The sequence below is a fragment of the Rana temporaria genome, chromosome 8 (genome assembly GCF_905171775.1).
Source record: "Rana temporaria chromosome 8, aRanTem1.1, whole genome shotgun sequence".
Lineage (NCBI taxonomy): Eukaryota > Metazoa > Chordata > Amphibia > Anura > Ranidae > Rana > Rana temporaria.
This window is the reverse complement of record NC_053496.1, coordinates 50,835,402-50,859,439: the sequence shown is the minus strand read 5'-3', so window position 1 is coordinate 50,859,439 and position 24,038 is coordinate 50,835,402. Positions and strand designations below refer to the sequence as shown.

The 24,038-nt window shown below is 41.5% G+C and overlaps 1 protein-coding gene across 2 annotated transcripts in view; it reads right to left on the bottom strand.

Moving 5' to 3' along the window:
• Nucleotides 1-24,038, bottom strand: part of LOC120946924 (alpha-2-macroglobulin-like) — a 114,420-nt gene that overhangs the window by 45,614 nt on the left and 44,768 nt on the right. Inside the window, exons 12-20 of one of the 2 annotated variants that reach the window (XM_040361747.1) lie at nucleotides 22,749-22,979; nucleotides 18,370-18,433; nucleotides 16,265-16,410; nucleotides 13,984-14,133; nucleotides 11,934-12,104; nucleotides 10,337-10,439; nucleotides 6,525-6,666; nucleotides 1,930-2,158; nucleotides 918-1,044 (exon numbers count right to left, since the gene is read on the bottom strand). In XM_040361747.1, the coding sequence (XP_040217681.1) occupies nucleotides 918-1,044; nucleotides 1,930-2,158; nucleotides 6,525-6,666; nucleotides 10,337-10,439; nucleotides 11,934-12,104; nucleotides 13,984-14,133; nucleotides 16,265-16,410; nucleotides 18,370-18,433; nucleotides 22,749-22,979 (1,363 nt within the window). The remainder of the gene's footprint in view (nucleotides 1-917; nucleotides 1,045-1,929; nucleotides 2,159-6,524; nucleotides 6,667-10,336; nucleotides 10,440-11,933; nucleotides 12,105-13,983; nucleotides 14,134-16,264; nucleotides 16,411-18,369; nucleotides 18,434-22,748; nucleotides 22,980-24,038) is intronic. The other variant, XM_040361748.1, reaches the window with a different exon arrangement.

Genomic DNA, 24,038 nt, shown 5'->3' with positions numbered 1-24,038 from the left:
GCGTCCTAAGTTATGGCGGCGTAGCGTAAATGTGCCGGCGTAAGCATGCCTAATTCAAATTGGGAAGAGGTGGGCGTGTTTTATGTCAATAAGGCATGACCCCACGTAATTGACGTTTTGAACGTACGGCTAATGCGCCGTCCGTGGACATAACCCAATGTGCATGCTCCGAAATTACACCGCAAAGACTCATTGGTTTCGACGTGAATGTAAATTACGGCCAGCCCCATTCATGGACGACTAACGCAAACGACGTAAACATTTTAAAATTTGACGCGGGTCCGACGTCCATACTTAACATTGGCTGCGCCATCTTTTTGGTGGTTTATCTTTACGCCTGAAAACGCCTTACGTAAACGGCGTATCTTTACTGCGACGGGCAAGCGTACGTTCGTGAATAGGCGTAAATCAGCGTACACGCCCAGCGTAAATAGTCAGCTAAGATACGACGGCGCAGGCGGTCGTATCTTAGCAACATTTAAGCGTATCTCGTTTTGAGAATACGCTTAAATATACGACCGAGTTACGACGGCGTATCTACTGATACGTCTGCGTAACTCTACCTGAATCTGGCTATAAGGCTGGGTTCATACTATCACCGCATGCAGCTCCCAGCAGGGATCCGGTGCGTCCCAGTTCACTGTTTCAGGTCCGATTTTAGCCCAAATTTTGGGCTGAATTTGGACCTAAAACGGACCAAAACACGCACAGGACCCCTGTGCAAATTCGCACCGGAACCGCAGTGGAGATATGTGAACCGGCTCCAGAGAAAGCCGGTCAAAATCTCCTGCTATTGCAAATTGGATGCAGGGAACCGGCATCCCATTGGCACTAGTGTGAACCCAGCCTAAAATACAACCTACATAGTTGTGAAAGAACCCTGTGCAGACCTACTCACTACTCAAGCATATTCTTACCAAGAGACTGTAGGATCACTTCAAATTCTACAGTCACTCTGCTGTTCGCTTGTACACACTGACCGTCATCTTCTGTGTTGATGGCTTTAGCTGTGAATTTGTCTGATTTTTCCAAATTAATTGCCACCTATCAATTGAAAAAGGGTAATGGTTGTCAATAATACCACAACAACAATACTTTTCTATATTCATATACCATATATTATATTTATGTGTATGTACTGTATATTCTATAGCAAATGTCATAACTTGGTTGGTATAAACATTCATGAATATATATGTAGAGATTAGCGACATTTGATCATGCTCATTCTGTTATCAGTCAATCCTAAAATTTACATTATCAGTACAGTCATTTTTTCGGGGAATACTAACACAAACTCAGATGTATGGAGCAAAATATTTGCCCCATCTTCATTTCTGATTAGATCCTGAACTTTGAATTTTGTGTTGGTGTGGTAATATCTCCTTATTTCTGAAATGAATCTGTGTGAATAGTTTGAATATATAGAGAGAGATATATTATAATTTTTTTACTAGTAATGGCGGCGATCTGCGTTTTTTTTTTAATTGGGACTGCGACATTGGAGCGGACACTTTTGACACATTTTTGGGACCGCTGATTACTGTATAAATGTCACTGGCAGGGAAGGGGTTAACACTAGGGGGCGATCAAGGGGTTACTTGTGTCCTAGGGAGGTGTTTCTAACTGTGGGGGCAGTGCAGTGACTGGGAGTAGAGAGACATGGCTGTTTCTATTCACTAGAAACAGCAGATCTCTCTCCTCTCTCTGACAGAATGGGGGACATGTCTGTTTACATTGACAGATTCTCTCTCTCTCTCGTGCCCGGGGGACATGTTAATTAACTCTTCTGTCACGCGCGCATGCTAAGGCGTCTTAAAAGGCTGATGTACAGCTACGTCGATTTGCCCACCTGCCGTTGTATAATGATGGCGGTAGGTCGGCTAGTGGTTAAACTAGACAAAACTAGGACATTTTGTGATCACTCACCCTGATGGTTTGCATCATGTAGTTAAACAAGGTAGCTTTTAGTGTGAACTTCTCTCCCCGGACAACGGAGTATGGAAGGGTAAGGTCCAGGAAGAAAGGTTGGAAAGTCAAAACTGACACTGGTTCTGCAAGCCCAAAGCCCGATTCCTCTGATGTACAGAACATCCCCACATTCCATGTTGTTATGGTGTCTGGTACTGTCAGTTTCAAGGTAGTTTGTCCAACATCACTGCAAGAAGAAAAGATTATGGAATACTATACACCCTTCCAAACAGAACACAGTGACTCCACTTCAGTTAAAGAAATAAAATAAAAGTCAGCAGCTACAAATACTGAAGCTTCTGACTTAAAGGGGCTGTAAAGGTACAATTTTTTTTAAATAGCTTCCTTTACTTTAGTGCAGTCCTCCTTCACTTACCTCATCCTTCCATTTTGCTTTTAAATGTCCTTATTTCTTCTGAGAAATCCTCACTTCTCGTTCTTCTGTCTGTAACTAAACACAGTAATGTGAGGCTTTCTCCCTGGTGTGGAGTGTCGTGCTCGCCCCCTCCCTTGGACTACAGGAGAGTCAGGACTCCCACTAACGCACAGCACCTTTCTCTATCTGCAATGTAGAGAGCATCCTGACTCTCCTGTAATCCAAGGGAGGGGGCAAGCATGACACTCCACACCAGGGAGAAAGCCTTGCATTACTGTGTGGAGTTACAGACAGAAGAACCGGAAGTGAGGATTTCTCAGAAGAAATAAGGACATTTAAAATGAGGTAAGTGAAGGAGGATTGCACTAAGGTAAAGGAAGCTATTTAGGAAAAAAAATTGTACCTTTACAACCCCTTTAATAAAAAAACATTCACCAGCCCAGGGATCCAGGGCTGTCTTCACCCAGATGGGTTCTTTGCCAGTCTTTAAGTCCCCGGTGCCACCATGTTGACTGTAGGAAGCCAGTTGTGTCTCCCTGCGGCTTCACAGCTGGCTCCCTACTGCACATGGCCGAGCTGCACTTTTCTTTATGAATGGTCCAGACCGGCAGCCTCCTGGGACCTATAATGTATCCCAAGAGGTTGCAGGCATGTGGGGGGCGAACTGTCAAAACGAGGTACCTGCTTCTTAAAAATAAATACAAAAAAAAAAGCCAATAGAACTTTGTGTTCTAAGTAAAGTTCCGCTTTAGGCTGACCATATAATGCTTGAATCTTAGCAACTTCCAGTTCAAGCAGTTTATGGCCCTGCCAACACTGCTCTATGTGATAAAAGTCAATCGTTCCATTTGACTTTTATTAAGGAAGCCTGTCAAAAAATTGCCCCAGCAGTGCCTTCATCTAAATGAATGCAGGCGCTGTTCAGCCAACATTCTGACAGCCATGCTGTTAGCTTGGATGGAGGAATCTGATAGATTTTTTATTCAGCCAGCAGGCTGAACAAAAGAAATCTACTAGATTCCTCTATCTATAATGCCCCGTATACACGAGAGGTTTTTCCGTCGGAAAAAAAACCTGATAGTTTTCCCAAAGGAATTCCTCTCAAGCCTGCCTTGCATACACACGGTCACACAAAAGTTCTGTGAACTTTTGACTGCCAAGAACGTGGTGATGTACAACACTACAACGAGCCAAGAAAATTAAGTTCAATGCTTCTGAGCATGCATCGACTTGATTCTGAGCATGCATGTTTTTTTTTCCCATCGGAAAGCATACCGACGAACGGTTTTCCCGCTAGAATTTTTTCCTGACGGGGGAAAAAAGTAGGGCTGTGCAAATTAACTTTTAATTAATCGATTAATCTTTAATTTTTTTGATCGATCAAAATCTTTTTGATCGATTAAAATTCTTTTGATTGGTACTCACCTCTCCGCCGGCTTTTGGGCCTTCAGGGAGTTCCGTCGGAGGTCCAGTAACGTCACGGACACCGGCGGCGCTTGCCGTGTCCATCTGAAGGGCTCCTTTGCTGTGCCTTCATATCTGCATGCCGGCGGGACCTTACTATCTGCCACATGCAAGGGCTGTTACACTTCCCCTTATCACTTCCCTCTATCACTTCCCTCTATCAACCTGGGATTCTACAAGTTGTGATAGTTCCCTTCATGGGACATCTACCTGCCGACGGACTGATGTTAACCTCTCCTCATCTGGATTCAGTAGTGGTATCGTTGTACACATTTTTATACCAGTATCATACTTAGCTACATGTTTTTATGACTGCTTTTGGTACAGTTTGGTATTACTCGCACCTTTTTTACAGTTTATGTAGCTACATCGATTTTATCTCCAGTGCAATATTTATTTGGTTACCTACTTGAAGACTATAAAAGTTTTAATGCTATTCCCATCGAGCGCTGCCTTTGTGTGTTTTTTGTATCCTGCTATCCATTTTTCCAGTTGTTGGTAGCTGCACTGGGAATCAGCCTGCAAGGAGATCATCTAAAAGTAGTTGGATCTGTATGTGCGTTATAATTAATCGAAATTAATTAATCGATTAAAAAAATAAACGTTTGATCGAACACAAAAAAATTGATCAGTAACAGCCCCCGGCATTTTTCTTGTGGGAAAAAGTCTTCCCGACGAAAAGCTCTCATCGCATTTTTTCTGGCGGGAAAACCGGTCGTGTGTACGGGGGATCAGTGTATGGCCAACTTTGGGGTTCATTCACACGTCTTCACTTAAAGGCCTTCCTGAACTCAATAAGGGAGTCCAAAATTCTGATCAACCTTCTCAAAGAGTCAGTCCACCAAAATCAAATTGAAAATGCACTGTGAGTGCAGGTTTGTCATGCAGTGTTTGGTGGGCAATATGCCCTTGGCTTGTAGAGAAGGGAATTCAATTTGTAACGTTAGGCCTAGCACGCCCAGTGATTTATTTTGGACTGTATTATCTTGAGAATTTTTACGAATAAAGCTAGCTAGCGGCTAGATTTAACACCAACTGCAGGTTTTACCAATTCACAGATCTACAAGAGGCCCATTCACACCATTGTGATAGCACATGTGTTATAACCATTGGTAGGCTGTGATGCCATTTATTGCAAATGGCACCTCAATGCATCTCCAAATGTGTACTGTAATAAAAATGCAGGCAGTCCTATTTTCACTTGCATTGCTGTGTGTTGCAGCCCATTCATTTTTAACAGGCAAAGCAATAACACATGCATTGCAGCGTACAGTGTGAATGAGCCATCATGTGAAGTACAGGCTATATTGTACTATATCGGGCGTATTCAATATAACAGAATAAGTGCAATGTGCAGTACCCGCAGCAACCAATAGAAAGGTCATGTACTGATCTGGGTTCAGTAAAGTGAATTCTAACTGGCTCCTGGTGAGTCACTTTTTTCTTTACACTGTCTATTGGATAAGGCTGTATGCCTTAAAGTGAGTGTCACAATGCACAGTATAAGATTTCCTATCATCTGTGCCCGGTCTTGCCACACAGAGTTAATCCAGCTCTGACCAATCCTCTTTTATTGTTCAGTGAAATAAAACAGCCTTACAGAGAAAAACCTTAGTCCGTTCCGCCACCTTGCTGTGCGTGACAGGTTATTTACATATCTCATGCACTAGCCTGGAGAACGGTATTATTTTTTTAATTTCCACCCCCACTCCATTTCTGAAGTCATGTGGTTACTTTTCTGGATTTTGACTGGATGTTAGTGATCATAGCAGAATTTAGTGTAAGGAATACACAGAAAAAAATGCATGTTGACAAGGGGATTGTAGAGGAGGGCGGGGAGTCTACTGACATCACGACTCCACCCACAGAGCTCCAGACAACAGATCCACCCACAGAATCGGCAGTTTTTTTAGTTCTTATAACAGACAGAGGGGAAGACATATGACAGGTAAGAATACATGCAGGAGGCATCTATATGCTTATAGATCAGCACTGTGGCTATACGGCGCCTGCGCACCGACGTTCGGCTACTTTCGGAAACTTGTGACGCGCTGTATGCGACGGTCGGAAGGCTGTCAATCACATAGGAACGCCCAGTCCTGCAGCCCATACCCGGAAGCGGCGGGAGAACATCTATCTCTAAAACGGTAAGTACTGCATTGATTTTAATCAAAACACCCAATTCTGCTTCCCGTAATTAGGCCCAATCTACTGTTAAATTTTTTTTTGGGTGAACCTCCACTTTAAGTAAGATACATCACTCACTAAACTGCCCATTCGAAAGAACGATTCGAGAACATTAAATTACGAACAGACAAAGAAACGAATTTACGAACATACAAATGAAAATACAAACATACGAAATTACGAACATACAAAGAAACTAAATTACGAACACACTAATGAAATACGAACATACAAAATTACGAACAGACAAAGGATTGAAAATACGGAATGCAAATCATTCGTTATTGATGTCATTTTCGTTCTTTTACTGTTTTGGTGTTTCGTATTTTCGTAGGTTTGCTATTTTGCTTATTCGTAATTCTCACATTTTGGTTCTTTCAGCTATTCGGATGTTCGAATTGATCCGAATGTACGAATACTAATACATTTGTACGAAAATCCATTCGTTATGAATCGAATCGCACATGTCTACTGAATTGCTCGAATTGAGCTATAACTACGTCCTTGCTAACAGATTGTTACTTACTCTATTGCTACTAAGTCCCAAAGCCACGTTTCAGGGAAAAACTTCCTCACAGTTTCCACAATCTCTTCTTCCTCACTCTGTGCTCCCACTCTTCTCAGTGGAGCAGAAGACATCATGTATGACATTTGTGGCTCAGCCATTTCTATGAAAGAGAAGGTAACCTTGGATATCATTTTCTTGATTAAACATACCCATCACAATTTATCACAAAAAATAAGACCCTTCGCCTGAGCATTGGGAGCTGATATCCTTTTATAGCCACAAACGTTAACCTTCCCAATGTGTGTGGTTCAAAATGGTGCCTGTTGGAGATTTTGAAAGAAATTTACCTAAGCTCCTATCAGAAACAGTTTATACAGTATTAAATAGTATTAAAATGGTTTTACTCTACAGTCGTGCCTCTTAACCAATGGAGAAACTTGATTAACCAGGTATTACCTGTAAGCTTACATAGGAGGCAAGAGGCTGCCCTCCAGGGGCGGACTGACCATTGAGTCACTCGGGCACTGCCTGAGGGCCCCATGCCACTAGGGGGCCCCATCAGGGTTACCAGGCTCAGTAAAACCAGGGACAGTATGTAAAAATCTTTTTTTTTAGATCTGTCCCTGATATGTCTGAAACTGACATGCTTTTGATGTGAAAATCCCGAGATTTTAGCTGCCCCGCCTCTGCACTGCCTCCTGGCGTGGTGGCCATGTGTAAGCCCAGGGGCCCCATAATCTTCTATTGCCCGGGGGCCCCATGAGTTGTCAGTCCACCCCTGCTGCCCTCATAAATTCGATAACATTTAGGGACCATAAATAGAGTTTTTTGGCACTAGTGCTATACCTAATTCCCCGTACACATGATCTGTTTTCTTGTCGGAAAAAAGTTGGATGGTTTTTCCGACTGAATTCCTCTTAAGCCTGCCTTGCATACACACGGACACACAAAAGTTCGGTGAACTTTTGACTGCCAAGAACACCGTGATGTAAAAAACTAAGACGAGCCAAGAGCATGCGTCAAATTGTTTCCGAGCATGCGTAGGAATTTTGCGCATTGGGATTTGTACACACGATCGGAAATTCCGATCAGTTTTTTCCTGACAGGGGGAAAAAATAGATCCTGTTCTCAATATTTTTCCAGCAGTTTTTCCGTTGGAAAATGTCTGATGGAGCATACACACGTTCGGGGCATGAGACCTAATACCTTTGGTAACAGTATAGAAATATGAGGAACTTATAACTTTTGAATGGGGAGCATATCTGGGCTACGTATGCTCCTAATTCTAATAGTAATTTCTCTATTATATTAAGAGGTGTACCTACTTTTCTTTTACATACAGGACCCATGTAATTTTTTGATTTTTTTTGGTTGTTTTTGGTTCCATAGTATGTTAATTTATTCTGGAAATGGCACTTTTTAAAATGTTCACTAACTCCTTGTTCGCTATGTTAACCCTTTTGGATGTAAAAGCCAAGTTAGGCTTCTTTAACACATATTTTGGGTTAAGTGTATTAAATGTAACCTGTTCCTGATATGATGTTATTTTCCTGATGAAAAGACCAAAAAAAAGTATAAAAAATAAAAACATAAGACCCTTCATAGACCACTTTGCCAAACACTTCTGGAATCCTAACTGAAAGTTATGATTGTAGTGTTTATCTTCAAATATTTTTAAAGTGGACATGAACTCAAAAAATGAACATCTGCTATGTTGTAAGGAACATTTAGAAATTCTAGTGTCTAAGCAGTACCCTGAAATGTACCTTTTTTTTCTCTTGAATTCCTCAAAAAAAAAAAAGCTGCCATTTTGTTAGTGTGCCTAGGTGCTCATGTGGCTACAGCCTCATAGCTGTATATCTGTAGTGTGAGACCTCAGGCACTGCTGCCTCTGACTGCTACTCTTTTTGGAAATTGATTTTGTTATGTTACTACGGTGCTACTCATTGTTGTCCCTGTTGAAGGCTGTGACATTAGGAAGAAAAACTCTACCCCTACAGTAAGGGCCAGTTCACACCTAAATCACAAAGTAACGTAGCCTGCCTTCCTGTGCATTTCAGTATGGTGCAAATTTTCAGCCCATTGGGCTGAAATCGCTCTGCATCGCAACCACAGTAGTGCATGCACTGCTTTTCAAAAGTGCACCGCACCAAATCACATCTGTACTGCAGTACAATGCAATCCGGTGCAGGCAGGTTTTGGCGATCTGCGTTTGGGGTGTCTTTAAGAATACATAGATTGCACACCCTGAGTGTTTTGAACGCAGTGTAGGAAACGCTCACAGAATGCAGGTTTCCTGCATTGCATTCTGGTGTGCATTTTAGTTTCGTTTTGGGCACAGCTTACAGAGTTTAGTTTTCCTTTTAGTGTAACTTTCAGATTTCTAATCACAAGCTATCCTTTGCTTATATTTGTTATGGTATTAAATACAGGTAAAGAGATATGGAGGGAGTTCTGATTTAGATCCGCCTCATTAATCCTCCCTACTAAAAGCGGTATTAAAGTCTGCTTTTTATCTTGTACCTATAGGTAAGCCTAACCTGTAGGTACAGTAAATATCTCCTAAACTTGCACCATTTAGAAGATATTTACCTTAGTAGCAACCGGTGACATGATGACTCATGCACATTGCACTCTGGATGGTGCCCTACATTCAGAGCTATGTGCAGTGGACCATGACCGTGCGCATGCACGGGAGTGATGTCACTGTGGCACAACCATTCAAACAGCCGAAGCCTGCAAATTTTGATGGAAGACTGGGTGAAGATCGAAGCCTTCTCAGTGGTGACAGCGCACCACTAGAGGGCTTAATTTTAAGGTAAATCTGTCATAATGTGCTAGTAACCTTATGTGGGAAGGTTGTAGCACCTATACACCTGTCTTCCTTCAATGAATGAATGAATGAATGAATGAGTGACTTGTATAGCGCTACACATGCGAACTGATTCGCCTCTAGGCGCTTTTTTCAGCCAGTGTCTTCCTGGCTGGTGCGGTCATTTAGCCCATTGGATCTCGACACGCTTGGGACACAGTCATACACACACATATACTGGGCCAATTTGGGCAGGATCCAATTAACCTACCAGCATGTCTTTGGAGTGTGCGGTTTTGACAAATACATTTTTCAATATTCGGAAATTCATGTATCTGAATTTCTGAATTACAATAGTAACGAATTTAAAGGAATTCGAAATAACAAAACCAAATTTCGGCCAGAATTCTAATAAAAATGTAAACGCCACCCACTGGAGCTTACTTAAAGGGATGGCATCCCCATGAGTAATTTCTGGTGGATGGACTGAAACGTGTTGGAGCGTGACCTGTGAGGGTCCAGGCTGAGACTACTAGCAGGTCTTGTTCTCCCGGGATCGTCTACTTTTTTTCCTATATTCCAATAAGGGATAATCAGAAGATTGGGCAATGCATTTTGGTGGTCCATAAATGCCCCCGTCATCAAGGCTTGAGACTTAAAACAATGTAAATAGACTACAAGTGAACTGGATCTTTAATGGTCTATGATTACAAGTATAGGTCTTGTCAGCACGTTATACCACAAAGAAACTGTGGAGATCCTCTGTAGAAGACGCCTGTCTGTAAACTAGATCACAGCAACATCATTACCTTAAGATAGAATTATTAATAAGATACCCTTACAGGTCCACTACTGTTTTGCCATTTTGCTTAACCATCAATAAAAAGACGTTGACTTCTTATCTTCCTACCTACTATCCAATGCAAAATAACTTGCTTATGCTAGACTTTAAAACATATGGAATGTGCATTCCTGAACATGATTAGCAAGTAGATTATCACAGTTATTGTGGATGTACCCATTACTCTACCATGGCTATTGTACGCATAACCAACAACCTGTTCCACACAAAGCACTGGGATCCTGATAATGGTGTTTGTGGCAACCTTCAGGCCAAGATCCTGTAGAAAGAAACCGATTTACAGAGTGGTACAAGGACAAAGATCAAATCGTTGTTACTGGCATTAAAGAAAGATGTCGGTATAGGTAATGGAAAATGTAGAAAATTATTGTTAAGCTAAATTACTAAATGACTGAACATTTTTATTGGGACATTACTAAAATAAGTACTGTTTTAAGTCATTAAAGAGAATCTGTCATGACTGACACTGTCCATAATTGTCCAAGTACTATCCAAATCTGACAGCAAGACTTTGGGCAAGGATTGAACAGATTATGCCCTGTACACACGTTCAGACTTTTGACCGACCAAAATCACATTGGAATTCCGACAGAATTCATTCGCAATAAAAGAACATGTTCTCTATCTAAACTCTGACGGAATTCCTCTGAATTTTCGATGAAAAAAGTCCGATGGGGCATACACACGGTCGGAATTTCCGATGGAAAAATTCGGTTGGACTTTTCCATCAGAAATTCCGATCGTGTGTAAGGGGCATTAGGAAACTTCAAGGACTGAACCGGTTAGGGAAACTTAATGGATTGAATTGGTTTGGAATACTTCAATTCTTGAAGTATCCCTGATTGGTTCAACCCTTGAACTGGTTAGGGATAGTTTATAGGAAAATCTCAGAGAAAGCCACAGATGGTTTCATATTGTTTGAGAGCAGAAGGAAGGAATGTGTGCTGCTGTAGTCCATGGGGCAAGCTGCACAATTGACTTTGTTATTGCCTTGTAAACAATATGGACACTCTTGCTATGCTATTGTGAATGTATTCCTAGCGTAGTGAATAAAATGAAGTTGTGCTCACACCATTCAATCATGTTCAAGACAAAAATCCATTGATGAGGGGTGGTGTGATGAATTGTTATAACACATTGCATTGTTTAATTTAATTTTTTTCTTTATTTAACCTCTTGCCCCCTCACAACATACATTTGTGTCAGTAAAGAGGGTGGGCACACTGGCCATATGCATCAATGGGTGGCATTGCTTTCTAAGCTGAGAGGGCGCTCACTGATTGTTCCCAGCACACAGCCTGAGCTGTAAATGACACCTCTCAGTCTGCACTAATAATCGGGTGCTGATGGGAGTGACTTCTGACCATGTGATCACTGTAAAAAGCCAATCCGTGTTCATGTGATCAATTGATCTTTCCTGACCCCCAGTTGTGCAGACCCAATAAAGGGATGCTGGGGCGGGGGGAAAGGGGTTGGGTGACACCTAAATCAACTCTATGCATTGCAGATAATTGTGACATGCAGTGCTTTTGGTTGCACTGTGTAACACGGCATTCATGCTTCATCTTTACACAGCATGCCCCACTGCACCTGTATAGTGTGAACAGGGCACCTAGAAAACAATTGTTTTTTATAATCCCTCGAACTGAGCCTACATTAATCTATGCAGATCAGCGGGCATGGCGTAAGCAAGCTTGTGGTAGCATTCTCAGATTGTGTTGCTAGTTTTTATGAGTTTAAATGAATAGCGGACCTTTAGGATCTTGTAGGTGTCAGTGTCCCATGTAGGGACAGATGGGTTGTAATATACTCCATTTAAAAAGATAGGCTCCACTTGCAGGCAGGGATCTTCACGTGGCTCCTCTAAGCGAAATCCCTCATGTTCATAGCCTGAAAGGTCTGTAACTTGCAGCAGGTTATACACCTGAATAGGAACAGGAAAAATAATCTTAAGGACTTGATTTTCAGGTTTTACTTTTTTTTTTTTTTTTAAAGATTCTATCGAATCTTTTTTTTTTTTTTTTTTCTTAGACATGAAGATTCGACATAGAGAGACATAAAGATTCGACATAGATTTTACTTTTATTTCCCTCTGTGTCCCCACTAGGCAGAGAAAATATGGAAGCGCACACTGAAGTCCGCTCAACTGCAAAAATGACAGGAAGGTTGCAGCTCCATCGCCTCCTGGGAAGGGAAGGTGTTGAAGCCTTCCTGACACCTTTTTGCAATTAAGCAGCATTTGGTGTGCGCATTCATCTTTTCTCTGCATGCCGTTGATGCAATGAAACCTGGAGCAGGGCTTCAAGATTGATTGGGTTCCACTGGGCAGAGGCAATGCAAAATGTTACTTTTCACCAGAGCAAGAGGTGATGGTAAGTTTTTCCTTTTGGTGACATCTGTCTAACAAAGGAATACCTCCTATTCTTGTAAGTGGGAATTCTTCCCAACTGAACACAACCAGAAAAATATAAACTTAAAGAAGAATTATTACAAATTTTTACACTATTTAGTTCTTGATGGGACTAAGCACATGTAGTACTTTGTCCCATCTTCCTAGGTGCACTAAAACACTAGCTATCTAGGAAGTCAACCCCCCCACCTCTTGGCGCACGGCCACCCTATAATGCAGTGTGGCACCCTCCTAGATAGGTAGGCACATTTGGGCTCTGTTGTAGCCAGTGGAGCGGATTTGATTATTTTGGTCTGCTCTGGGCTCTGCACCTGCAGGTTTGCCTGTCTCCCCCTGTCTTTCTAGTAATCACTGAAACATAGTGGGTGGAACGGGTAGAGACTGGCCTGACCTGGTATACGGCCTCAGTCGATCCCTTGTCAGGAGAAGGACCAGCAGAGGGCTGAGGTGTACATAGGGTGCTTTCTCCCAACCCCTAGCCCAGTTCTACAAAACAAAACAAAAACCACAATAAGACCTAATGGCCTATTCACGATGTGAAGGGTTGAGTAAAACTTGTGCACCTGGCTGAAAATACCCTGTGACTGACTGTTTGCACCAAATTGGGGTCAAAACCTGGGTTAAACAGCTGGGTCTAGTATAGAGTCTGTGATACTACAGCTAGCAAGGAGGATGGCTGCTTTGCTTTGTAGCACCTGCCTGGCTCCTGAAATGTATCTGAGGCAAGCAATGACACAAGGAATGCAGAGAGAGGTGGTTTTGAAATCTTTATGCCAATTCTTGCTTTGGTCAAGTGCTTTAAGCTGGAGACATTGGTATTGCTATTAAAGCAGTAGTCTCCTTGCTGGATGTGGTGGCAGAGGGTAGTGCACCATCTCTGCTAAAGTTCTAAAGCACCTAGGAAGATGGGACAAAGTACAAATTGAATCATCTAAAAAAAAAGTGATAATTCTTCTTTAAAACTTTCCTACTCTAGCCAAAACGTATACATGTACAACTGTCCCTGATTTCGAGGGACTGTCCCTGATTTCGAGCAATGTCCCTCTGCCCCCCATTCCATCTCATGTGTCCCTCATTTTGGTCTGATTTATAAAGTTGTATATAAAATGCACTGTTTATCTTTCAAAAAGTGTTTCCCAGTGCTAAACCTTTCACCAAATTTCTAAATTGTTGCAATTGTAAATTTCAAAAGCCAATATAAAGGAATAGTAGTAGTAAAAAATAAAAATAAATACAAATTTGAGTTTAACTAATCCTTTAAGCGGGCATGGCAAGGGGGTGTCCCATGCCTACATATATTTGCTAATAGGTGTCACACTGTCCCATCTTAAAAAGTTGGGAGGTATGCCTATACATACACTTTAAACTACTTTAAAACATTTGTAGATCATACCGTATTTGCAGACAATTCAGCTTCAGGTTTAAGCAAAAATACACTGGAATCCACAGCCCGTAATGCACACAGGGAGTTTGGCAGCGAGGAGAGGACAGCATTGATGTTTGCACCCGGCAGAACTTCATTATCAGAAAATGAAATCTTCACCTGAATGAAGGAAAAATAACATATGCTTTGCAAATTAACTACAAATGAACTCAATTTAAGAAATGTTAAATAATTCCCAATTCCAGCTCAAAATTCTCCTGCTAATGTCCCCACTACATATGCCCAAAATATGTAAGCAAATAAAATGGCCTGTGAACCTCTTATGATAATTGAGCTGTGTACATGTTAACAGATAAATGATATTGTGAGCATAAGAAATGTCCACTATCAAAGAATTCCCAATATGGTGGAAAGTGACTGACTCGATTAACCGGAGTGATCCTTTTCAGAACCGCCAATAAGAAATGAGAAATGGGCAAGTCTCCCATCTGCTGTCAATTGTGAAAAGAAATTTGTATGTTTGAGGACGTCAGTCATGTGACTAGTGAAGTACACTGTCACTGTATCCTACAGCGGATATGTGAGCACAAGTGCAAATTGCATCGTGTGCATGCAGTGCCTTCACCAGATGCTCTGTTGGTGCATTACATTTCAATGTTTGTCTCAGAAAAAATATAAATATACATTCAGGGAAGCTCTGGATTATTTTCTGTTTACAATGACCAACTCCTAAATCACTAATCTAAAAACAAGATCAGAGCAAACAATTGTGCTTGAGGTTAAAACACAGATCTAGGTCTTAAAATGTCCTAAAAATATCTATCCTATCTATCTATCTATCTATCTATCTATCTATCTATCTATCTATCTATCTATCTATCTATCTATCTATCTATCTATCTATCTCTGTTTACCAGTCCTTATACGTGGTGCCTGCATTCGTATAAAAATTTTAGGCTAATGAACATTTTCAGCAAGTACAGAAAATAGCTGTTGATATTGCCAGAAATGCAGTTTCCCTGTAATTTTTTATGAGCAGTAAAGAAAGCAGACAGCCCTTTATTACTAGTCGCATCTATTCACCATATAATGATGATGAACAAAGGCAGACATGTTTGAAGTTCGGCCTTGGTGGCAACCATGGCTGCCCCCATGGACACAATGCAGAAATCTGTGTAAACACGAAGGAGCTGGAAGTGTGTTCATTGGATTATCAGATAAATACACTGGGGGAAAAGCCTGAAAAAACAAACAAAAACATGCAGCTACAATATCTAAGGACTTGTAATTAGCAATATATAAAAATTTTGATCTGGGGTATAGATATGTTTTGACTAAGAACAGTGCTTCCAGGCTCCCTTCAACAGCTGGAGTGCAGCAAGGTCACAAATGACTACTTTTAATGGGCAAGATCTGAGTTTATACTTAGCCAGTTGAGTCAACATGTGGCAACCTCTATGGCATTGCCAATGTGACTCTGCAGAAACAATGCTCTTGTACTGGTGGTTGGAGGGAGACTGGAGCCACTGCTATGCAAGGATCTCAGGCCTCGTACACACGACCGAGTTTCTCGGCAAAAACCAGCAAGAAACTTGCTGGGATTTTTTTTTTTTTGCAGAGGAAACTGTTCGTGTGTACATTTTTCGACGAGGAAACTGTCGAGGATCCCGTAGAGCCAAAAAGAGAGCATGTCTTCTTTTTCCTCGACGGGAATGGAGAAACTTGCCTTGTCGAGTTCCTCGACAGCCTAACAAGGAACTCGGCGAGGAAAACTATGTGTTTCGCCCGTTGAGTTCCTCGGTCGTGTGTACGAGGCTTCACAGTTTAGGATCTTGCGTTGAGAAGAAAGTGGAGGGGCTGCAGAACAGCTTAGGTTGGAAAGATGGTTCATAGAGACCCACTTAAAGGGGTTTGTAACTATTCAGGATTATAACTAATTTCACATGTGGCTTTTATGTTTACAATATACCTTTTTCAATTATATTACATTCTATGCAACCTTATACCAAGAATTTTAGCATTCTTACTAAATCTTCTTGTATTTTTTTTTTTTATGTTAACAAATTACAACTCAATAACCCTTTGATTAATATATAATCTGATGTAATTTTGATATGCAATGTTTTCTTGTACCACCATATTTCCCTAAATAAAAAGTTTGTATACAAAAAAAACGAACGTCAGTTTTTTATTGTCATCACACATAGAGCTCAGATCATGCACACAAACGCCATATTGATTAAAAGCATTAGAAATAATGCCAGATTCAAAATAATGCCAATATCCATACCTTGTTTCCAAAGCACTTTTCTACTTTGAAGCTGACACTGTCTGCAATGACCTCACTACTGTCCAGAATGAGATAGACCAGCACTTTAGCCAAGGGTGCCGTATTAACATTGACGGGAAGCTTAAATGTAAAATGTCCATGTGACACTGCAATGAACAGAAAAATCATGTTATTGTGTACTTCTATCTAAAGTCAAAAACTATTCCAAAACTATTTTATAAAACTAACTTAAGGAAAGGATTGGTACCCCGAGCATATCATTTCATTCAATATTTTAAATCGGCTAATGCCCAGTGATGTTTTCAGCTAATATGGCATTTGTATTAACATTTTTAGTCTGACATGTCACAAACCTAGGCATTTAAAATTGAGCATATTGTATTAGCAAAAAAGTCTAAGTACAAGGTTCAAAAAAAAATTGCATGTTGAAATGATCAAAGGATCAAGAAATATAGGCAGCTAAAGTTACAGTATATGAAGATCTCTACTTTTCTTGTAATAATGGAGAGTGCATACCATCTTCTAAAGCCTCGTACACACGATCAGTCCATCCGATGAGAACGGTCTGAAGGACCGTTGTCATTAGTTAACCGATGAAGCTGACTGATGGTCCGTCGCGCCCACACACCATCGGTTAAATAACCGATCGTGTCAGAACGCGGTGACGTAAAACACAACGACTTGATTCTGAGCATGCGTGGATTTTTAACCGATGGTCGTGCCTACTATCGTGCCTACTATCGGTTTTGACCTATCGGTTAGGAATCCATCGGTTAAATTTAAAGCAAGTTGGCTTTTTTTAAACCGATGGTTAAATAACCTATGGGGCCCACACACGATCGGTTTTGACCGATGAAAACGGTCCATCAGACCGTTGTTCTCTGTTTAACCTATCGTGTGTACGAGGCCTTAGCCCCACTATTGGCCAGTGAGGCCACCCATCACAATAAAGCAATAAAGGCTTAAGAAGTATACATGGCCAACATCTTTCTCAGTTTTTTTTACAGAAGTCTAAAAATGCATGAAGATTTAGCTGCTTATATCTCTGGATCTACTGATATATTATCACATGTAGCTTTCACCAAACAGTTGAGCTTGTCCCAACTCTTCTACCCCTTAGGCCTCGTACACACGATCGGAATTTACAATGGAAAAAGTCTGACTGACTTTTTCCATCGGAAATTCCGACCGTGTGTATGCCCCATCGGAGAAATTCCATCAGAAATTCCGATGAATTCCATCGGAGATTACATAGAGAACATGTTCTCTTTTTCTCAGATGGAATTCCGTCGGAATTCCGATGTGAATTTGGTCAGACAAAGGTCCGATCGTGTGTACAGGGCATAAAGCCTCTCTTAATGTGATGGACCAGTTAATCAATCAATATGGTATCCCGGAAGGCGCAAGAGTATTTGATCAAGCTCAGTTCATGTAAAAAGTGATTTTCGCTGCAGGTACAAATATTTTCAAGCGTGCCTTACCTGTAAAAAAAATACAGGACATACTCCCCTTTTCTGCTGCCCATACCATTAAAATCCACTTTACTCCACCTCACTCCACTTGCTGAGAATTCTTCTGCTAATGTCTGTACTGAGACTGACACTTCTGGTAGTGTCAATCTCCTAGATTCCCCGCAGCTCTCACTGATTTATCCCGCTGATCTCAACCCATTACAGGATGCAGTAGTGACATACAATTCAGCAGAAGTAACCAGTAGAAGCTGTGGGGGCCTAGGAGATTTACCCTCCTGGAAATGTCGGTTAGAGTGCAAAAGATTTCTCAGCATCGAAAAGGAGTTTGAAAGCAAGGGGAGCATAGGTAGAGACAGACAAATTTTGCTCTGTAGATCATATAAAATAAAATAAATGTTACAGAAATCTATTGTAAAATCCAGAAAGTCTCGCATACTCTAAATACCCAGGGCCAACAAAAATATTGAACTTTTTGGGATTGGGAAAATTACCCATGTGGTTTGGTTATTGTGTTTGTTTTTTGTCATTTCCACAGGCCTTACATACTGTAATATAATAATTTTGTATGAGTTCCCACCCTCCAAGGCACTATACATATACTGTATATAGCTCCTTCGTTTATATCGTATTTACCTTCTTTTGCGTTGAGTTCCACTTTATGGTTTGCGGTATCAATAATTTTTCCCTTTGACATTATCTGTACAGGAAAAAAAGAAATGATATAACATAAAAAAAAAAAAAAAAAAATTGGACTTACTTTGTATTTTGTAATTGGATCTTTTAAAGTGGTAGTAAATGTAGAAAAAAAAAATCAGGACCCCATGCAAGGTTATGTCATAATGCATTAGTATGCATGTATTCATCACTGCTGACAGGGCTTCCATCTTCCCCAGGTCTCTCTTCCAGGTTCACAGGCTCTGACCATTTAAATGGCTGTGGCACAGGGCTCTGAATGGATGGCATTCCGTCCCTTCAGAGCACAGTGCGCATGCAGCGGTGACGTCACCGGCTGCAGAAGTAGTGAATATCTCCTAAACAGTGCACATTTAAGAGATATTAATTTTACCCACAGGTAAGCTTTATTATCAGCTTAACTGTAGGTAAAAGTTGCAGAAAAGTGTTTACTAATTGTTTTAATTGTAAAAATGTTCAAATGGTGAACAACATTAAATGTACTGAACTTTCTTTCTAAGTGCTGTATTTACTTTTTTGGCACTCATAGACCAGTGCAGGGCAACAGCAATACTTATTTTCCCCCGGAATTTGTTGATAACTTTAGTAAATTAATTAAAGGGGCAATTATGTACTGAGGATGTTCAGAGGAGTCACAAGACTGACTATTGTTTATAGTGCAATACCATTTAGATTGTAAGTTCTAACAAGCAGGGCCCTCTGATTCTTCTTGTATTAAATTGTACGTTTACTGCACTGTCTGCCCTCAAGTTGTAAAGTGCTGTTGGCGCTATATAAATCCTTTATAATAATAATAATAATGTCACTTGTTTGAAGAAGATTTAATCTGTTCAATGCATACTTAATTAAAAAACGTGCCTTCTATTGCTTTCAGCCTTCCCCAAACCCCCCCCCCCCTTTTTTTTTGTAACTATAATCTGACTTCCTGTCCTAGAGTCTGGTGTCACAATCTGGATTCAGACTTGGAGGCCAGGAGCTATAGCAGTAGCAAGACACTCACCTATCAGCTGGATAAGTACAGAAACAGATCACTCTGGCGGATGACCCAGGCTCATCTGATGTGTGGGGTCTAAATACTAACGGGTGCTCACCAGAGCTCCTGATGGTGGAGATGGGTTTGGCTACATGTTGTCATTCCAATTCCTACATGTTGTCATGGCAAAATTGGCTTTATGCAGAGCACACCGCCATCTTGCCCTCGCACATAATTCGTCTTAATGAAATAAGCCATGGTAAAGCTAAATAAATTCACTCACCATCCATTCTCTGCCCATCCATACAAGTCAAGAGACCTCACCAATTGTTCTCATTCCATCCTAGCTCCCAGTCTTCACTGGTTTGCCAACACCCTCACAGGCAGTTTTATTAACACAATAGGCTTCACAGACCACATCTGATTGGAGGAGATCACAGCATGTGACCATAGGAAGTGATGACACAGCATGTGACCTCCTCCATGGGAAGTGATGTCACAGCATGTGGGCTCGATACAACAAATGCCCATATATTGATTTGGCAGCACAGATAACCCCGTCCAACAGGGATTCAATACAGTAATATTCAATAACAATATAATACAACAACACCACAATACAGCAATATAGCAACACGATACGATACAGTAATAATCAATAACAATACAGCAATATAATACAATGAATAAAATACCATGAATAGAAATACATACAATGCTGGCTAAAGTCTTATGGGCGTGTCTGAGTCAGGGAGTGCCCCCCCTCACCCAAAACCGATCACAAGCTCTCATATTAAACGCTGATAGAATCCTTAATCTGTGCCATTCCATAGAATAATACATATCCAGATTATACCCTTATTAAAGGTGGAATGGAGGCTATCTACAGGCGTACGCTATGAATCCCAAGCCATGCTGATCAGACAAGACCCAGATAAGAGCGCACATCTGTCCATAACCCCTAGTGTGCTTGCGGAGTGAGCGCATCCCCTCCTCAACGATCATCGGTGCTAAATGCACAGAGGGCCCCTCGCCGGCGGACATAAGCCCACACCGCAAACATCACACTCCAACCTCAAGACATTTTCTACTACCAGACGAGATTCAACCAGCCTCAGACTGCCCCAGTCAGCTCTGTTTAGAGCGGGTTGCGGAAGTACTAAGACTGGGTGACACTATGACAATACATATTAAATACATCTTTTAATTTCCACCACAATGTTAGTACCAGGTCCCTGCCCTCGATATTGCCCCACCAGAAGGTGAGCAAGCCAGGGTCCAATAGCAGAAGTGTAGTCAGTAAACAAGCCAAAGGTCAGTAACGAATTGTCGCAGGTTGGGATTAAGCAGAAGCATAGTCGAGAAACAAGCCAAGGATCAGTAACGAGTGGTAGTGAAGATATGGATGGCAGCAGGATTGACAAAAGCAAGATATTGGCTGAAGAGCGCACAATAATCTGGCAAACATGGAGTGCAGAAACATGACTTAAATCAGGAAGTTAATGGGGGGCGCAAAGAGTTTAAGATTCAAGACCAACAAGGCTCAAGGCAGGATCAATCAAGAAATTGCCCAGGGAGCTGTCCAGCATTCCTAGTGGCTCAGCAAGAAGAGTTGCTGCCAGATCCAGGCTCTGACATCTGGCTACGTTTGTTCTCTATGGTCCCACTGCACATCAGAACACCCTACACCTTAGATAGCTTAAGGACTATGGGATTTGTAGTGTTCACAGAGCAGTATACATGACTATGACCCGTGTGCATTTCTCATTCAGAACAGGAAGTGAGCAGAAAAGGATAGCTTAACCACTTCCTTACTGGACACTTAAACCCCCTTCCTGACCAGAGGACTTTTTGCGATTCGGCACTGCGTCGCTTTAACTGACAATTGCGCGGTCGTGCGACGTGGCTCCCAAACAAAATTAACGTCCTTTTTTCCCCACAAATAGAGCTTTCTTTTGGTGGTATTTGATCACCTCTGCGGTTTTTATTTTTTGCGCTATAAACAAAAATAGAGCGACAATTTAAAAAAAAATATTATTTTTTTACTTGTTGCTATAATAAATAGCTCATTTTTTTTTACGTTTTTTTTTATCCTCAGTCTAGGCCGATACGTATTCTACATATTTTTAGTAAAAAATAAAAAAAAGGAATCGCAATAAGCGACTGGTTTGCGCAAAAGTTATAGCGCCTACAAAATAAGGGACAGAATTTTTTTTTTGTATTTTTTTTTTTACTAGTAATGGCGGCGATCTGCGATTTTTATTGCGACTGCGACTTTATGGCGGACACATCGGACACTTTTGACACATTTTTGGCGCCATTCACATTTATACTGCAATCAGTGCTATAAATATGCACTAATTACTGTATAAATGTGACTGGCAGGGAAGGGGTTAACACTAGGGGGTGAGGAAGGGGTAAATGTGTACCCTAATATTAGTGTTCTAACTGTGGGGGGAGGGGGTGACTGGGGGGGTGACCGATCTGTGTCTCTATGTACAAGAGACACAGATCCGTCTCCTCTCTCCCCTGACAGCACCGCTGTCTGCGAGAGCCGGGAATGAGAAATTATCTCATATGTAAACATATGAGATCATCTCTCATTGGCCGCACAGATCGCCTAGGAAACGGCCACTCCGATTGGCCGTTCACGGCGATCTGTGATTGGCTGTGTCCAAGGGACACGGCCAGCACAGCAGTTCCCCGCTGCGCGCTCGGGAGCGCGCGCGGGGAACGAGCAAAGGGGCGGCCGTAAAAAGACAGCCTGTTAGAGATTGGGAGCCGCGCTGCGGCCGTACAAAGTCGTACGGCCGTCAGCTAGTGGTTAAGGAGGATGTTGCTAAGGAGGCAGAAAAGCACAGTAAGAAACAATTTATAGAAAAAGATTGCAGGGCCATTAAAGAGGATATTTATGGGTCTATACAGTTAAAAAGTAGATGTAATTAAAAGGTAGTAGGCTGTTTGTAACAATCAGCGTTGGGAAGACAACAGCTAGAATCAGTACACACTTAATACTTGTCAGAAAACATACAATAAAAAAATTAAAACTGAACCTGGAAGAACCCTGGCATGTACCTGCTATGAACACTAGGAAGCAATTCTGTGCATATCCTATAAATTTAAGCCAATGGTGGGATTAATTGGCCTATATCCCATTAATGATGGTGTATCCCCAATACGAACAAAATCATTTAATAGAAAATTTGCCTCAATTAATCACACACTTTACTTTTTCTGTATTTATTCTCCATGAACCTGTGTTATGTCAGTATTTCTTTGATTTCTGAGAATGATGGGGGTAAAACAAATGAAATCCTGTGAGGCCAGAACAAGATTGTATACTCACCAGGTGATGGAACACAGCATGGCTCATGTTTGCAACTCCTTCTGGAGTGAGAGTGTAGTGCACTGTGAGGTCCTCCTGCTCCTCACACTTCAGAGTGTGGAATATGGGCTGTATCTTTAGGTAACTTTTGCTTCTGGAGTAGAAATGGTTTATGCTTCTGGAATCCTCTTCATATGAGGGGAACAACGAAGATTGACTGTAGCAGTGCCGATCGCTTTTTTTGTAGGAGATCTGTGACAACAGTGAAAAAAATTCCCATCACCACTGTTCACAATAATTTGTATTTTAAAGAAAATTCATGTTTTTATTTTTTATACTTTCTCCATTGGTCAGTGTGACAATACAGAGGTCCGATGAACCTCAAACTGAGTAAAGAGTTGAGGAGCCATACTGAACATAATGGCCCCATTTTTTCCAAAATTCACAAGTTAGCAACAAAATAAAAAATATGTTATACTTATCTGCTCTGTGTAGTGGTTTTGCACAGAGCAACCCAGATCCTCCTCTTCTCTGGTCCCTCACCGACGCCCCTGGCCCCTCCCTCCAGTAGAGTGCTCCCACAGCAAGCAGCTTGCTATGGGGGCACCCGAGCTAAGCAGCTGATTTGTGTCCATTCAGATACGGAGCTGTGTCTTGGCCCCGCCCTCTCTCTGTCCATATTGGCTCACTGACTTTGACAGCAACCGGGAGCCAATGGCGACCGCTGCTGGGTCTCAGCCAATCTGCCGAGATGCTTGTGCACATCACTGGATAGAGATGGGTCTCAGGTAAGTATTAGAAGGGCTTAGAGGGGCTGCTGCACACAGAAGGTTTGTTATCTTAATGCATTGAATGCATTAAGATAAAAAAAAAAACTTACCGAAATTTACAACCACTAATTTAATTGTATTTATTTTTTTTACAGCACAAGGGATGGTACTGTGAAGGAAACAAAAACATGGGAGGAGGGAACATTAAGGGTAACCCTCTGATAGGTTGGCAACAATTGCCCAGTACCTCATACCTAAACCATATCAAGCACAAAAAACCCTAACAGCTAACTCAAGGACTTTAGGGCTCATGCACACAAGACGTTTTTACAGCTGCTGTTAGAGGCGTTTGACGTTTTTTTTTTTTTAACTGCCTCTAAAATCCCCTCCATGTTAGCCTATGTGTCCATGCACATAAACTCTCAGAGGAGTTTGAAGGCATAAGGCCTCGTATAAACACGACCGAGAAACTCGATGGGCGAAACACATCGTTTTCCTCGTCGAGTTCCTTGTTAGGCTGTCGAGGAACTCAACAAGCCAA